This window comes from Galeopterus variegatus, unplaced genomic scaffold (assembly GCF_000696425.1).
Source record: "Galeopterus variegatus unplaced genomic scaffold, G_variegatus-3.0.2 Scaffold426, whole genome shotgun sequence".
Taxonomy (NCBI): Eukaryota; Metazoa; Chordata; class Mammalia; order Dermoptera; family Cynocephalidae; genus Galeopterus; species Galeopterus variegatus.
This window is the reverse complement of record NW_007726537.1, coordinates 258,725-275,582: the sequence shown is the minus strand read 5'-3', so window position 1 is coordinate 275,582 and position 16,858 is coordinate 258,725. Positions and strand designations below refer to the sequence as shown.

General features: G+C 42.3%; 1 protein-coding gene across 1 annotated transcript in view; it reads left to right on the top strand.

Moving 5' to 3' along the window:
• DNAJC18 (DnaJ (Hsp40) homolog, subfamily C, member 18) overlaps window positions 1–14,909 on the top strand; it is a 25,235-nt gene extending 10,326 nt beyond the window's left edge. Inside the window, exons 4-8 of the mRNA XM_008568626.1 lie at window positions 1,395–1,580; window positions 2,446–2,555; window positions 3,595–3,704; window positions 6,253–6,425; window positions 11,459–14,909. Of these exons, the coding sequence (XP_008566848.1) occupies window positions 1,395–1,580; window positions 2,446–2,555; window positions 3,595–3,704; window positions 6,253–6,425; window positions 11,459–11,583 (704 nt within the window). The 3' untranslated portion in view covers window positions 11,584–14,909. The remainder of the gene's footprint in view (window positions 1–1,394; window positions 1,581–2,445; window positions 2,556–3,594; window positions 3,705–6,252; window positions 6,426–11,458) is intronic.
• The last annotated feature ends 1,949 nt before the right edge of the window (window positions 14,910–16,858 follow it).

Sequence of the window (16,858 nt, the reverse complement as noted above, 5' to 3'; positions counted from 1 at the left end):
GACATTTCTCAAAAGAAAAAGAAAAAAAAATGATAGATCTGAGAAATTTTTAGAAGTCAACCATTACCTCAGAGAACAGTCTACGTTTGTTGATTTGCCGTTGTGAATCTAGTCCTCCCCACAATTTGACATTTCTCAAAAGAAAAAGAAAAAAAAATGATAGATCTGAGAAATTTTTAGAAGTCAACTATTACCTCAGAGAACAGTCTACGTTTGTTGATTTGCCGTTGTGAATCTAGTCCTCCCCACAATATCTCCAAGAAAACAAATAGATAACCCACATTCTCTTTACACCTTCATGTAAGGTTTCTCACAGACTAATGCCATTTCTTTGGGAAATCTGCTAGATTTCAAAGAATGTGAATGTTTAAACAACTCTGTTTAGGTTTGCTTGGTTTTTTGCTTAGCTGTTTTATTGCTGTAAACATTTTTTAAAATTACCTAGGTAGAAGAAGAATCGTAACAAAATGCTCTCTTTCTGTCGCTGACAGTGTTGACTGAATTACAGGTAGGGGATGGGGATGTCTTTAAAATTTTTTTTTGAAATTTCTATTGATTGGTGGTACTGATTGTATATTTAAATGAAATTGGGCAAAGTTTGTACATTTCTACATAGAGAGGAGAAGTGATGGTAAACATATGCAATTTATTTAGTCTTTGATCCCTCATTGAGACACTAGAGATACATTTCTTAATTTCGCTTTTTTTTTCCCCTTTGGTGGCTAGCCAGTAAAGAGATCTGAACCCTTGACCTTGGTGTTCTCAGGACCATGCTCTCCCAAGTGAATTAACTAGCCAGCCCACATTTCTTAATTTGAAAAGAACGTTTTCTAAAGTATGCTGAAATAAGACTGTGATGAGGACTTTGCTTTTTGCCAAGCCGGAGGGGTGTTTTTTAACTGATTATTTTATTTAGGAGATTGTTTCTGACTTAGAATACCACTACCTAAGTGTGAACTGTTTATAACCATCAACTATTGCTTTTAAGTGAAATAAAACACATTTTTGATGAATGAGAGTGCTGGCTAGCTGGAGGGCTTTTCCTCAACATGTCTGGGTCGTGTGATTGGCAACCTGAGCTGGGGGACTGGGGGTCTTAACGTCTAGGACAGCAGGCATAACTCAAGGACTGTTGGTTAGGACTTAACTCCCACTTCAGCGATAATTCTTAGTTTGTCTGATTCCAATGTTGTCATTTCTGCCTTATCAAACTAGATCATGGGAAATCTCAAGGGAAAGAACTTTGGGGAACTTTCCAGGCCAATCATCTCTCCTTGGGTTCCTGTGAAGTTGTCCAGTACCGATCAACTCTGGGTTCTTTGTTGCTGCTGTTGGGATCACACTCAGCTACAGCAAAGACTGTGTGCTCATGTGCTTCTTTTTGTTGGTTGCAGCAATAGGAAATGCCTTTGCAGTCCTGAGCAATCCTGACAAGAGACTCCGCTATGATGAATACGGGGATGAACAGGTGACTTTCACTGCCCCTCAAGCCAGACCTTACAATTATTACAGGGACTTTGAAGCTGACATCACTCCAGAAGAGCTGTTCAATGTCTTCTTTGGAGGACATTTTCCTACAGGTTAGTATCCCCAAATTATTGTTCTTAAAAATATTTCTTTATTTATGGCTCTTAGCAAGCTCCTGTTTGAAGATCTGAATAGAGGGGCAGTTGTATGGTGAAAACAACTAGAGTTTGAATCAGTTGAACAGGAGTTTGAGGCAAGTCTTCATCTTCTAGCTGTGTATGATTTTGACTAAGTCATTTAGACTCTCTGAGCCTGTTTCTTCACCTGAAAAATAGGGCTGATGATAATACCTACTTTACAGGGTTGCTGTGAGGATTAGATATTTTTAAGTGCTTTATAAATAAGTAGCAAAATGCCTATTATTATTATCATTAGTGCAAAATAGCAGTTATAAAGATAAAAGTTGTCCAGTACTTTTCTAAGTACCCCCCCAGAGAGTTGGAAGTTGGGATAACTTAATGCCCAAGGAGTAAATTAATGTTTTTTTTTTCTGGCTGGCTGGTACAGGGCTCAAGCCCCATATCTTGATGTTATCATAACTGACTGAGCTAACCAGCCTAGTAAATTTTATGAATTTTATGAGTTGCCATTAAAGATACCAGTGACACAATCTGATATTGAGCATGGAAGCAGACATGAGCATTCCAGATAGGATTTATGGACCAAATGCTCTCTCTTCTAGCCTTTCAGGGTTGTCTCACTCAGTAGTTACAAAGGACTATTTAAATGAAGTCAGGAGAGCTAAGTAATTTCCTTCTCCAGCTTTCACTTGGCTTAACTACTGTCTTGTTTTTCTACTTAGTAAAATAGGCTAATACTCTGTCCTCAACCTAGGGGGAGCAAGGACCTTGAAAAAGGCAAGGACGGAGTGTTTGCCATATTGCATCCTAAGTATTTGGGGTTTTTTTTCTTTTCCAGGAAATATTCATATGTTTTCAAATGTGTCAGATGACACTCACTATTACCGCCGGCGGCACCGACATGAAAGGACACAAACACGGAAAGAAGAGGAAGAAGATAAACCTCAGGTGCCTAGGGAGGAGTAGAGAGCTGCTGCTTGTAAACAGTTGTATTGAGCCTACCTTTATGGTGTATGATCAAGTTTTAGAAGTTGAACTTGAGATATGTTGCTGAAATGTGCTATAGGAAAACAGAGGCAATTGTAAGAAGAGTGGATAGTTGGCCCAAAAAGGCCAGAATGATAACCCTGTCCCCCTGCCTATTCTTGGGTGGCTCTTCCAGGATCTCAATTCCCCTGTGGGGCTGTCTTGATCAAGATTTTCTTGACTGCAGAAAATAGGAACCCCCTTCAAAATATTCAGAACTAAAGGGGATTTAAGTTAAGGGACAAAGGGAGTCTCATGAAATTCAAGGGCAAGAGAAATAGCTGAACCTCCTGACAGACAGGAACCAGGAACTGGGGTACTGTCAGGCCCCCGGGCAGCTGTGCTGTTCATGACTCTGTGAGGCCAGATTGTCTCTAGTGTTCTCACCACCCTTTGCCTCTGTTTAGTTCTCTCTGAGCATCCTGGCTTATTCTGCTTCCCCTTGCAAATGGCTAGTACACAGTGCCTGAGAGTATGTGTCCTTTCTTCAAGTGATGGCCTAGAGGTAAAGGGTGATGAATCTCAACCCCAAATTCCTAGGAGGAAGAATGTAATCATCCCTGCTAGAGTTGGATGTCCCCCAAGGCCAATTAGTTATGGCCAAGGCAATAGAGTCACATCATACTAACATGGTTCCTAGATCCCCACCCCTGTGAGGGTCACGGTGTGGGCAGACATAGAAGTGTCTGCTTCATTGGTCTTAGAAAAGGGGGCTGCAGGAGGATTACTGGATATCAATCCAGGTTGTAGGTGGGCCTCCTTCAGCCTTCTCAGCAGAGAGAATAGGGGTCGTTTGATATTTCTCAGCTGAAAGAACAGCGTTCCCAGAAAATCTTTGGGCTTTGTGAAACCTCCTGTGCAGTGCATTGGTAATTTCTGTTTTCTTTGGGAAGACTGTCCTATTTTCAGTAAGCTTTATATTGATGAAGAACACTTACATCGAATATTTTTTCTTTTTCAGACTACATATTCTGCATTTATTCAGTTACTTCCAGTTCTTGTGATTGTGATTGTATCTGTCGTTACTCAGCTGCTAGCTGCTAATCCCCCATATAGTCTATTCTATAAATCGTAAGTTAAATATGTATAAATCTTTCTTAATAACAATCTGGAGGGTAGAAAACTTGAAGGTTTTGCTGATACATTACTAATATTTCATTTCACCTTTCATTGTAGAAAACACTGATTTTATGTTTAAAGGAACATGTGGGTAGTAATAGTGCAGAGACTCAAAAATATAACAGGCAGTCTCCTGTGTGCCTCAGGAAATGGATTGTTTTGTTCTACAGTGACATCATCTGGTCAGTTGCAGAACAGCAGTAACTAGTTTCTGAAGGATCAATAGAATAATTTGAGGTTCAGATTAAATCCTTACCACACCATGGTAGAATTAGAAAGGACCCTATTGAGCTTGTGATAGGATTGCTGGACACCTGTGGGTCTGGAAGCAAAGTAAGTGGGATCCAATGATTATTTTCAATTTTTTTTTTTTTTTTTTTTTTTAGCGGCTGGCCAGTACAAGCATCTGAACCCTTGACCTTGGTGTTATAACAGCACCCTCTAACCAACTGTGCTAACTGCCCAGCCTGATTATTTTCAGTTTTAAAAATTACAAGAAGGAGACATTTGTTTATGATAAGGCTATATTGTCAAATTTTTTTTATTTTTTTTTTTTTTTTTTTTTTAGCGGCTGGCCAGTACAAGCATCTGAACCCTTGACCTTGGTGTTATAACAGCACCCTCTAACCAACTGTGCTAACTGCCCAGCCTGATTATTTTCAGTTTTAAAAATTACAAGAAGGAGACATTTGTTTATGATAAGGCTATATTGTCAAACGATAGTATCATATTTCTTTGCTTTTGCTGAAAATACGGACTTCGTTGTAATGCTTGTTATTGCATACAGATTATAAACTCTGATAGGAATTTTTTTATTTATTCAATTAGTTATTTCAATTGATTCAGTTTTCGAAGTTTGGTCTCTAGACCAGCATCATCAGCATCAACTGGCAACATGTTAGAAATGCAAATTCTTGGGTCCCACTTTATATCTATTGAATCAGAAACTCTGGGGGTAGGGAGCAGCAATCTGATTTTAACAAGTTCTTCAGATACTACTGGTTCAAACTAAAGTTGGAGATTCACTGGATTAATTATTTTTCTATTAATAATGAATAATGAGTTATTAGTCATTTTATAGTTTAGTGGACAAAACCCTTTAAAAAGTGGAATCTATGGGCAATGCATAGCAGAAAGGGTCTTTATTGGTGATCCCAGTAAATAGAAGACTATCATTCTAGTCAATATCTTCCTTTTGCAGAGAGCAAAGCTGAGACTCAGAGAGAGGTTGTTGCTGTCAGGTCACACTGGCCTGATATCCCTGTATTTCCCAGCCTCCCATGTTTTTCCGTATGGTACTTTGACCTCCTTTCTTGTCAGGCCAGTGGGGCGAGAGGGACCTGTTCTGCTAGCCCTGTTCCAGAGTAAGGGGAGAGTAGTCATGGCCTGAGCTCTCAGACCTTTGGCAAAATCCTTTTTTTTTTTTTTTTTTTAGTGCACCGGCCATCCTTATATAGGACCCGAACCCGCGGCAGGAGCACTACTGCGCTCCCAGCGCCGCACTCTCCCGAGTGTGCCACGGGCTCGGCCCCTTTGGCAAAATCCTTAAATAAAAAGATCAAAGTAGAGAGCCAGGGAAAGGCCAAATATGGCTCTTTTAAGATGGAATATGTCCAGTTTGAACAAAATCAGCTTAAATTTTGCTGTCACATTATTGTAACTTAAATTTGAGCCCCCTTCTGTACTTTCTCATGGTTAGAATTTAGTCAACCCAGACCTCTTAATATTTCTGAGCATCAGATACCATTGGATGTCTGGGACCCATAGAGAGTTAGCCCCAAATCATCACTGAAATATTTTGTCTGAGTTTTTTGCAGTTCTCACTTAGCAACTATGTGTAAAGTACTTTTTATCATGTCCTAAAAATGGTTTCCTAGGTTGGTGCTAGCTATCTGTTTTATTGTTTGTTTTTTTTTTTAAAGATGACCGGTAAGGGGATCTTAACCCTTGTCTTGGTGTTGTCAGCACCACGCTCAGCCAGCGAGCTAACCGGCCATCCCTATATAGGATCTGAACCCGTGGCCTTGGTGTTATCAGCACCGCACTCTCCTGAGTGAGCCACAGGCTGGCCCATAGCTATCTGGTTTTTTGTAAATAGTTTGCTGTAACATTAATAGGTTCATTCAACCAGCACTTAAAAGAGCCTACTCTGTGAGTTACCATGCTAGGTCCCACATGATATACAAATAGTTTTTTTATGCATCAACATTTTACTTTTAGCATAGAAAGCCGTATAAGAGAGGTGAATCCTTTAAGAGAATAAACTATGTATTCTGAAGCTGAATTCACAATATGAACATGCTCGTGTAATATCGACAATGATGCTATTATACTTACTACTTTGCTAGGGAAATCGTAAGTGTTGCGTGTATTACAAAATGATATCTGCATTTGCCCTGTGAAGCAGTGATTGTGATAATGATATCTGTGAGGCCAGTGCTAAGAGTGGTATTGCCAAATATTACAAGCTCAACTGAGCCTCTCTCTCCCTTTGTTTCAGGACCTTGGGCTATACTATTTCTAGAGAAACCCAGAACCTGCAGGTGCCTTACTTTGTGGATAAAAACTTCGACAAGGCCTACAGAGGAGCTTCTCTACGTGAGCTGGAGAAGACAATAGAGAAGGATTACATTGATTACATCCAGACGAGTTGTTGGAAGGAGAAACAACAAAGTAAGATGCTGTCAAAGGGCCTTTGACCGGTGGCCATGATTCCCAGCACAAGGCATCCCCCGCTTCCTGATCCCTTCTCTGTCCTTGTTTGGGTTACACCTGTTTATATGAACAGAGACAGAGGACAGAGGCCCGTTCAGGATACTATAAGAAAAAGGGGGGTTGGGGAGCTTATTGACAGGATACATGTGGCCAAGACTTGGAAATCTTAGGAACTTAGGCAGTGCCAGTTGCCTGTCTCTCTGGTCTCTCGCTCCCTCTCTGTGCCAGCTGCCTCCTTTTGTTCTTCAAGCTTTCCTTCTTCATCATCTTGTTTTGCCATGGTTTATTGTGGTGGTCCTTGTCACTCTTCCAAATTCCCCAAACCCACCTGTTATTAGTCCCCTTCTGTGTCACAAGCCTCCTCTTTAAGTTCTCTGTTCTGGATGGTTTTGTCTACAGTTTCCCAATTCCACATTCCCCAGAGAGAAATCTGATTGAGTCATCCTAACTTTTTGAGCTGGACAAAAGGTTTAGAGGTAGCTAGTATTGAGTCAGGTGTCCCCTACCCTCACCTCCAGTCAGCTGTGACCGCACAAAACAAAAGTGACCCTCGGGTCTGCCCCTTCATTAGGGGTGGGTAAGAGCAGGCCTTCCACTCTATTTTCCTCTCTGGAGACAGTGGGGATGACAGTTGGCTTACAACTCCAGTGACTGTTACCAAGGAGTCCTGGCAGTGGGGGTATCCCTGTCTCTCAGCCAACAGCTCCACTTTTTATCCTACTTGAATGCCTCACACACACACCATCAGGAACTGTCCATCTTATAAAACTTGGCTTTGATTAATTTTTAAAAATCATTCATATCCCTGTACTGTCCAGCTTCCAAAAAAAAAAACTAACCATGTTTCTAAACCTTATTACTGGGTATCATTAAACATCGAACAGTGTTTCTGATAAAATTAGCTCTTTGGTCACAGTGCTGCTAAGCCCTCTCTGACCCATCATGCACTCCCAACCCCACCCCCAAGTTAGTCTCTCCTTCCTCTATGTTCTTAAAACACTTTGTTCATGCTGCTAACATGGTGCTGATCACACAGTGTTAGTGTTCCACAGGTACGTGTCAGTCTCTCCTGTGGGACCGGGGGCTCTCTGAGGACAAGAACCATGTCCTACTAATATTATTCCAGGCTCCTGGCATAATCCTTGCTTGAGAACAGATGCTCAACAAATGTCTTTTGAAGAGAGGATTCTCAGGACTGTAAAACAATGAAAATGCTGAGGATTATGAATAACAGAATAAGGTCAATGTCCTAAACCTAACCCTAATCCTTAAGGACCTTGTCTTTGCCCTCTTGTCCTGTGGGGCAAAGTCCAGCTTCACTCTCAAGGTACATTAGGAGGTCAGTGAACAATGACTCTGGGATATCAGAGGTGGGTGATTAAACAGGAAGAGGAAGTTGGTTTTTACTGAAAAAATGGAGGGGTCAGAAAGTACACTATCCCATTGTTAAACTAGGTTTTACAAGTTTCAAAAATCAGGGAAGAATTAGGAGCAAGATTAAAGGCCTTAGACTAAAAGGCAATATACACGTGGTAAAAACCACAGTATATATTCTAAAAGTCACCATTGTTCTGTGCCCTAGTAAGTTTTTTTTGTTTTTTTTTTTTTTTTCCTTTTTTTTGTCTTTTTTACTGACTGGCAACGGGATCGCAACCCTCAGTGTTGCGCCCGCACCGCGCTCAGCCAGTGAGCGGCAACCGGTCTCCACATGGGATCCGAACCCTCAGCGGGAGCGCTGCCACGCTCCCAAGCAGCACACTCTCCAGTGCACCACCGGGCCGGCCCAGAAATTTTTAATTTATTTCTTTTCCACAAGAACTAGATAAAAATTTGCATTTCACATTCTTCAAACACACACACACACACACACACACACACACACGTCCTCCTGTGTGGCAGTAAGATGCTGGAACTATGCAAAGAGCTCATGGTGAGGATTGCACTGAAGGTGGCTTCTAAGCATTTGTTCCCATCCCCATGAGGCCTCGTTTCAGAGCTTTAGTACTCTCCAGGTGCAAATGAAAATCCAGTAAGTATGATGCATGTACCCACAAGTTCTAAGCGGGGGTTATCAGCACACGCCCCTTAAAACTCTATTTTTGGCATTGAAGTACAGTGGCTGTGAGAAGCCTCCACATGACCCAAGTGCCATATGAGAACAAGCAGCATTTGCCCTCCAAATCCAGCAGCAAGTGCAGCCAACAAGGTTAAATTTAGCACTTGGAGGTTGTAAAAATAAACCCACTTGAGAACAAAGTTCACTCTTGGCAGAATACCTAATGGACACTCTTTTTAGCAAAGTTAGCCATTGTCTTTTTCAATCTTTTGTTCATTTCTTTTCTCCACTCTTCCTTAGAATGCTTAATCTGGGTGAACTTTTATAAGTAGTCCTTCACTATAAACACTAATTGCCTTGTTTACTCCTTCACAGCTGCATCTGAATAATAACCTGATGCCAGGGGAAGTGGTCTTGCCACTGGGCTGGACAAAAGTAACAGGCGGGAGCTGCCTCCTGGCCTAGCTGAGCTGAGCTGAGATCCTAGGCCTGTCTGGTATAGGAGCACTTCTTTCCATCTCCTTGAGCAGGGTAGAAGAGTGGGTAGATGCTTAGGCCTTGAAATGGGGATAGAATTAACTTCCCCCTAGAGAAGTCATACGGATAATAAAAGATGGTATGGGCATAAGTCTTAGCACAGCGTCTGGCACTTAGTAAGTGCTGATTCCTGATGGAGTCCAGGCTTTGCTTGGCTTTACACTGTAGACTGGATGCAGCACTGTCTCATGGGGCTGGATCATGAGGGTAGTTGGGATCTGTTGGGGTCTTCCAACTGTCAGGACTCTGATCTGGGCTCTTGTGAAGAGTGTTCTTGGGAGAGGCTGTGGGATTCTCTTGGCAATTTGCCTGAGTCAGTTTATCTTTAAAGCCCAGTGCTCTGTGCATCTGTTACACTGGCATTCAGATCATTGGGAACATTTTGCTAAAAAGAAAAGATGTTCTCTGGATCTTGCCCTTCCCAAAGATTTTTTTTTTTTTTTTTTTTTGTTACTTAGAAGTTATTGAACATTAGCAGAACTTGTCGAAAGTAGCATGTTGAGTTGATCCTTTGATCACTGAAGTGCAAAAGCACCCTCTAGCAGTTTGGAGAGAAGTTCCTCTAAGCATGATAGTGGCGGTGTGGGACATAGTTCCTTGAAACAGACCTGGGCAAGGTCATTGCTCTAGAGCAGGGGTCTCTGACCTGGTTTCAATGAGCTTTATGAAAAGCGATGTGATGTTTTGAGAAAAGCATTCATATATATGCAATTATCTTCCATTAGCATGTTTAGTGGTCTTTAATGTAGAAAATATTAATCCCTAGACCTTAATGTTTTCTGGATTGAGATTTCAAGGAATGAAGCATTAAGAAAAGCTCAGGAAACAAAAAACCTAAGGAAATCATTTCAAGGAAAAGCAAAACCACAGAATTTGTTCCATATACTGGTGTAACTGGACCAAAGGCATAGATTGATTTCATGGAAGCCTTCTAAACAGGTTTCCACATGCCAAAGAAGCCCGAGAAATGGAGTTAGTGCTGAGCTTTGGGCAGGACGCAGGAGCAGAGAGCTTTTATTTGGGTGCAGCACGTGATCCTCCATGAAGCCCATCACCTGCAAGGGTGACTGTGCCAAGGCAAGTTCTGGCTAGCAGGCGCTGCAGGCACCCTTGCCAAGGGGTGAGAGCACATTGTTCTCAGGCCTGGAAGACCCACTGTTTGCCAAGCAACTGCTGGGCTTGAGCCCGAGCTCTGCAGCCCCCATTGTAGAGAGAGGGTTTTCATGCATATCCACCCCTCACTCTGGCGTTCCGCACTTAATCAGCACTTTGGGCCTTACTTGGTGTAAATAGAATCATTGTGAACAGAAATGCCAGAATGTTTTGTGTATAGAAACTTATTCAGAAAGCAATACCCATTGTTCCCCCTGGATAAATATTAATTCCTGTTTCCAGGCAGTTTGCTGATTAATCAGACAAGTGCCTCTTGTTCTACCAAGAAAAACAAAACCTGTCAGCAAGATGATTAAAGATGGATAAGAATATTTCAAAATGATTAAAATAGCATTTTCACAAGTATGGTTCTTTAAACATTGAGTGGCTGTCTGCTCTCAGAGCTTTCGGAAGCCACACACCCAATCCAACACGCCATCCTGTTAATATGCAACACATCTCTGAGGGCGCTTTTCAGGCCTTCCTAAGAATGTCTCTGAAACCTACAAAAGAATAAAATATCAAGGCAGCCAGATCTGTTGAGTTGGTAAACACAGCAGATATTATATTCTTGTTAAAAATAGAATGGCCTTCTCCACCATGAACAGAAAATAAAATTCATTTAGTCAAGGAGACAAAGGTCACTGGATCCAGATGATTTCACTTTTAAAAGAGCCCAGCTGCCTTTGGCCTTTGAGTTGAGGAGCCCACATGTAGTGACAGCCTGAAGAAAACCACCAACAACCTGGCCTTCTGTAGAAGCATACCCAGCAGAGGTAGGCTCTGTGTCAGCATGTGCGAGTTATGATCCAGCAACGCAGGGGAAAGAATGAAGCAGCTGTCCTTGTTTCAGATGACAGGAACAAGTTATTGGACTCTGTTCCCTCCCAACTACCATCTGTATACCATTGGTAGGAAGGCTGTGAAAGAGTCTCCTCTTACTGCACATGTGCAGGTTTCCTAAGTCTAGTGCCAAATGCTTTATTGATAAGAACTGAGTCCAATGCCTTTACAACAGAGCACAGATACTGTAGGACTGTAGGCTCATAGGTGTCCTTTAATCCTCAGCACCTGATGTAGTGCCTAATATGTGTTTTTTGAATAAATGAGTAAATGTTTCTTAAATTTAACTGAAAGAAAAAGTATTAAATAAAGTAAAATGAGCTTTGATTCCAGAAATATTGAAATGAAACAAAGGAGTTCATTCAACTCTCTTGATGAACTGGTTCCCTCTTTTATCTTTCAGAGTCAGAGTTGACAAATTTGGCAGGATTATACAGAGATGAACGATTGAAACAGAAAGCAGAGTCACTGAAACTTGAAAACTGTGAAAAACTTTCCAAACTTATTGGTCTGCGCAGAGGTGGCTGAGAGGATGATGGTCCTATGCAGGGTTGGGGTTTTGTTACTTGTTACTATTTATGCTCCTAATTCCATTTTATAATACAAACTTAGGAAATGATGAACATTTTACTATTTGCTAACTTTGTTTGTTGGGCAGATTTGAAGGAGTTTGAGCATGGAGCCAGACTTGTCATCACAGAATCCTCCTTGGGGACTGACTCATCTAAGTTAAATTAATGGCAAAGCATTTGATCCAGTCCCTTGCTCCATGCCTACCCTGCCTCTGTGAATGTAGTTCAGGACGTTCCAGAGCAGATCCATTTTTTCTTCCTTCTCTCTTCTTCAGTGAGGTCCCAAAACCGAGGTGTTCCTAGGCTTAGCCAAAGCATCTTAATATTAATTACTTACAGTGTCCACCAAGAATTATACCTCTTCCTTCATTAGAGATTCAGCCTTTGTAACATGTTCCTACTCAACTTTCCATTTACTAAGGAGAATATGGAGAATTTAAACTATTGTAGTCAATAGTTTTCTATTATTCCAGTCTCTGTTCAGTTAGTAGCATTAGCAAACTGCCTGACTTGAGGTTTATTTCTTTAACCCTTTCTCTTCTAGAGGGTACAAAATTAAAAACTATTGAGCTGTGAAACAGTTTAGTGGACAGCTCAGCAGCAGGAAGCAGGGGCTGGGGTGAAGGCAAAATGTGAGACTGAGTCTCTCAGCTCCTCAGTGCAGGTTCCCAAGTCCATCATAGAACCCAGAGAAGGTTCTTTTTGTCATTTCCCCTTGGTATCACCAAATGGAATCATCACCCTTGTGCTGAGTCCCTACACCCCACAGAGGTACAGTGTTCAGACCCGTGAGGAGGCATTGCCAGCCAGTCAAGTCACTTGCTCAAGCTGAGAGAGAGAGAAAGAATCCTCTAGGGGGGCTCCAGTGTTGGCCCCAGCAGTCACTTTGTTCAACCCAGTGCCCTACAGTTTGTGATATAAGACATTTTTCATTCATTCAACATTTATTGAGTGCCCCCTATAAAACAGGGGCTCTCACAGTATTTTCTTAAGCCTCCTCACAACTCTATGAAGTAGATTTATTATCTGTTTTTATGAATGAGAACATTGGCCCTGAGAAGGTGAATGGTTGACCTGGGTCATACAACTGGTAGTGGCAGAGCTAGATGGTAGGCTGATTATCAAATAGAAAGTGTGAGAGATTGTCCTCATTTCTCAAGTGATTCTAGCCAGATTGGTAAAGCAGAATCTTTCCCAAGGATGTCTCGGTCCCTGCCCCAAAGTCCGCCCCCCTGCCCGTGAACCTGCATCCTTTCTAGGTTATCCTACATCCATTCAGGACAACTTTCCTGCTGGTCTTTAGGAAGCAGGGCCCTCTCCACACACAAAATAAGAGTTCCACAAAGATAAGCAGCCGTTCCCACTGGAAGCAAGGAAGAGCTAAGTCTTTGCCTCAGCTGTGTGGTTCTGGGCCTTCCTGTGGAGGTGAGCTACCAGGATTGAGCTGCCCAAATTATCATGAATCTCGGAACTTGGGAGGATCAGTAGGTGACTAGTCTACACTCCATATTTTCTTCAGGTTGGAAGAAAAGTTCCTGTTGGAAGGAGAGTCTACATTAAAATTGATTTCCAAATTAGAGTCTCTTCATTCAGATGCATATCCATGATCTAGACAGAAGTGTCCAGAATGGTTCAACATGTGCGCATTCCACAGAGTCAGGAGATGTTTTCATAGATGAAGAATAAGGGCTTTGGGGGCTGGTAGGAGACAATTACTCAGCTATAACGGGGTGGGGCAGTTCCAGAAATAGCCAGATTTTGCTACCCAACTAGATCTATCCTGGTTTTGGGGGATCTTCTTGACTCCCTCTGAGTGACTGAAGGAATTTACATTGTAAAACATGCCCGTGAGCCAGACAGGCTTATGGAAGGTTGTTTTCCTATACATACAAAAATCAAAGCTCTCCTCTCCCCGTCCCCAACCTCTGCTAGAAAATGGGCCATAATGAAACTGACTTCAAAGGTTAAAAGATCCTGCTCTAGATGCCCATGAATAGTGTAGTCACACATTTTATGGATTTCATGGCAGCGATGAGTTATCTATGATACTAAATAGAGGCAATACTAACTCCATTAAATGTCATGTCGATTATCTGTTTTTATAGCACTAACAGTACTGTTGTATTTATTACCGGTAGACCACAACATTGACATCTGGTTTTTCTCAGGGGAACTGTATATGCTTTTGGTTGAAAGATAGTTTAATCTATTTGGTACTCTTCAGAATATTATTAAACTATAATGTCCTGGGTTATATTTTAGATGGGTTGTCTGCATCGTGGTAAAATAAGCTTTTTCCTCTTGCCTACAACCTTTGGAAGATTTCCTGATAGTATAAAAATTCTTTAGGTAAAGGCTTATTCTGGCTGTCAGAACTTGGCACACAGCTCTAGACTGCTTCTTTAGGAGCACTGCTGCAGACTGGAGACATGTGTGATGGGATGTGGCTAAGAAATAGGGCTTGAAGCTCAAGGAGAAACGGAAGCTCTCATTCAGATGAATGTGCTCTCTGCACGGCATGATCAGCAGTGAAGAGGGGAGGATGGAAATGCTTCTCACCATGAAGAACACTGCAGCTTGAAGGAATCTGTGTCTCCAGATTAGCAACCCTGGGGTTCATCTGCTCAAGGTAGAAAACTTCTAAGCTTCTTTGATCAGCTCCAGGCCTCACAGCTTAGGAGAGTGACCAGTAAGAAAATGCCATTGCTATGCTTTCTATTGGAAACTATTAGAAATCACAGTGAACTCCAAACCCCACTGCAACATGGGATCCAGCAGCCTGGCCACGCTGTGTGTTACTCTCATTTTCACCCTCACAGTCAGGACTGGCTTTGTGAGGAGGCGCTGCTGGGATTCCAGCAGCTTTCTGTTAAACAAGCCACACATTCAAGTTCATTGTCTGCATGCACTGCTCCTCACAGGAGCTAGCACTTAATTTGTATTTATTTTGGACTCATTTAAGGTGTAGTTTAGTGTCCTAATATATGTTTGGAAAGAGCCAAGTTAGTATACATCTTACTTTGAGCCTGCATTGTTGATACCTCGTGCAGTGACCACCCAGTAACTATCTACCCACGTGTTAGACACTGATTACATCCTCTGCATCACACTCTATTTGGAGTTAAACTTGTGAATGTTCTGTGACCAGAGCCAGGGACGACACAGATGGAATCAGCTTCTGGTGGAGTAAGAATCCTGAAAAACCTGGTCACATGATCCATTGCATCTGGACTGAGTGTATTTTAACAAAGAAAAACATTAAACAATTTTATATAAAAAGAATGGCTTTGTTTTTCCTTTGTTCTTTAACCTTTGCCAGTGGCATCCTTGGGCACTGCACATTGCTTGACTCCCTTGGAGCTCCTTCAGACTGCAGAAACCATAGACCTCTGCTCCTGTCTTCCCTCATCCATCAGTGCAGTTATTTGTGTTTAAAATAGTGGGGTGGGCCGGCCCGGTGGTGCACTCGGTAGAGTGCGGCGCTTGGGAGCACGGCGGCGCTCCCGCCGAGGGTTCGGATCCCATATAGAGACCGGTCCACTCACTGGTTGAGGCGGTGTGGGCGCGACACCGAGGGTTGTGATCCCATTACCGGTCACGAAAAAGGACAAAAAGGAAAAAAAAAATAGTGGGTAGTGTTGCTGGCATCGTTGATTCCGTATTTCCTGTCAGATAACAGCAGCTGCAGCATATCACAGCCAATCTACAGATTGGAACCGTACTTAGCATCAGAAAATCAGGTGTTATCCCACTTCCTTGCTGGCTTTGTTCCCAGCAGCCCATATTTAGGAAAATCTCAGTTTAATAATACAGTACATGGTACTTACATGAGCCTAACTGGTCATATTTCGCATTTGAAAAAAAAGTGAGATGACATTCAATTCAGCAAAGATTGAGAACTTACTCTGTGCCTGGAGGGCTGAGCTTTTGGGATAGGGGTTGGGGAACAAGTGAGAGCCGGCACCAAGGTTCCTGGAGCTCACAACTAGTGGGGAAGCCAGGCTTCAGACAATGTTCCCCAGTGGGATGAATTTCAGAAGGGGACTGAGGGGGCCACAGAAATTTATAACAATGGGATTTAACCCAGTCTGAGGGATCAGTGAAAGCATCTCTGAGGAAGAGAGACTTCAAATATAATCATCCTTCCTGTAGAGATGAGTGATTTTTTCTTCATAGAGGAGCATGGAAGCAACACTCCTCCAGTGCTCCCATTTCCAGAACAGCACTACCATCCATCCAAGTACAAAAGTGAGAAACCAGGAGACTTCGTGTGGTAGGCTTAATTTGGTGTCCTCCAGTGGACCACACCTACTATTCATGCCCTTGTATAGTCTCCTTTCTAATCTGAACTGGCTTTGGATCTTCTTTAACCAATAGAATGTGGCAAATTGGCAGCTTCCATTTTTGCACTGGCAGGGAAGCCAGCCACCATGTAAGTCCAACTACCCTGAGACAACTACACTGACTATGAGGAGAAGCCATGCGGAACAGAACCAAGCAACCAAGCTGACAGCAAGAACTGAGGACCCAAACATATAATCTGAGCCATGTGTTTACCCCACATAATGGACAGAGCAGAAATGACTTGCCCCACCAAGTCCTGCTCAGACTGCAGAACTGTGAGCAGATAATAAAATGGTTGCTGTTTTAAGCCATCACATTCCACGGTTATTTGTAGCAACAGACAACCAAAACAGCTTGGTGCTCTTTTTCCCCATATCCCCTCCATTGTTAAGTCCTATCAATTTTACTTCCAGAACATCTTAAACCTACTGTCTTCATCTCCTTTGACACAATCTGACCCCCAGACTACCATCCACTTTCACTGCAGTAGCCTTGTAAGTAGTCTCTGTGCATCTACACCAGGCCTCCTCCAATCTATACATCTCACTGCAACTGCCACCCTCTTAAATATTTCAGTAGCTTTCTTTTGCTCCTAGAATAAAAATCTTCAAAGTCCTTAGCATGGCCTACCATGTTTAGCAAGGCTCTGCAAAGTTCCTGGCCTCCATCCATGCCCAAGCCCCCTCTTGCCCTATAAACCTTTTTCTTTACTGCCATACTAGCCTTTTAGTTATTACACTCTGCCCACCCCTTTTGCTCTAGGGACTTTGCATATACAGTTCCCTCTTTCTAGAATCCTTTCCCACTCACCTACCCTTATCTCCTTTGCTAAGTGCCTCCTAGGTATCTTACTAGGTTTCATCTCAAACATCACTTCCTCACAGCAG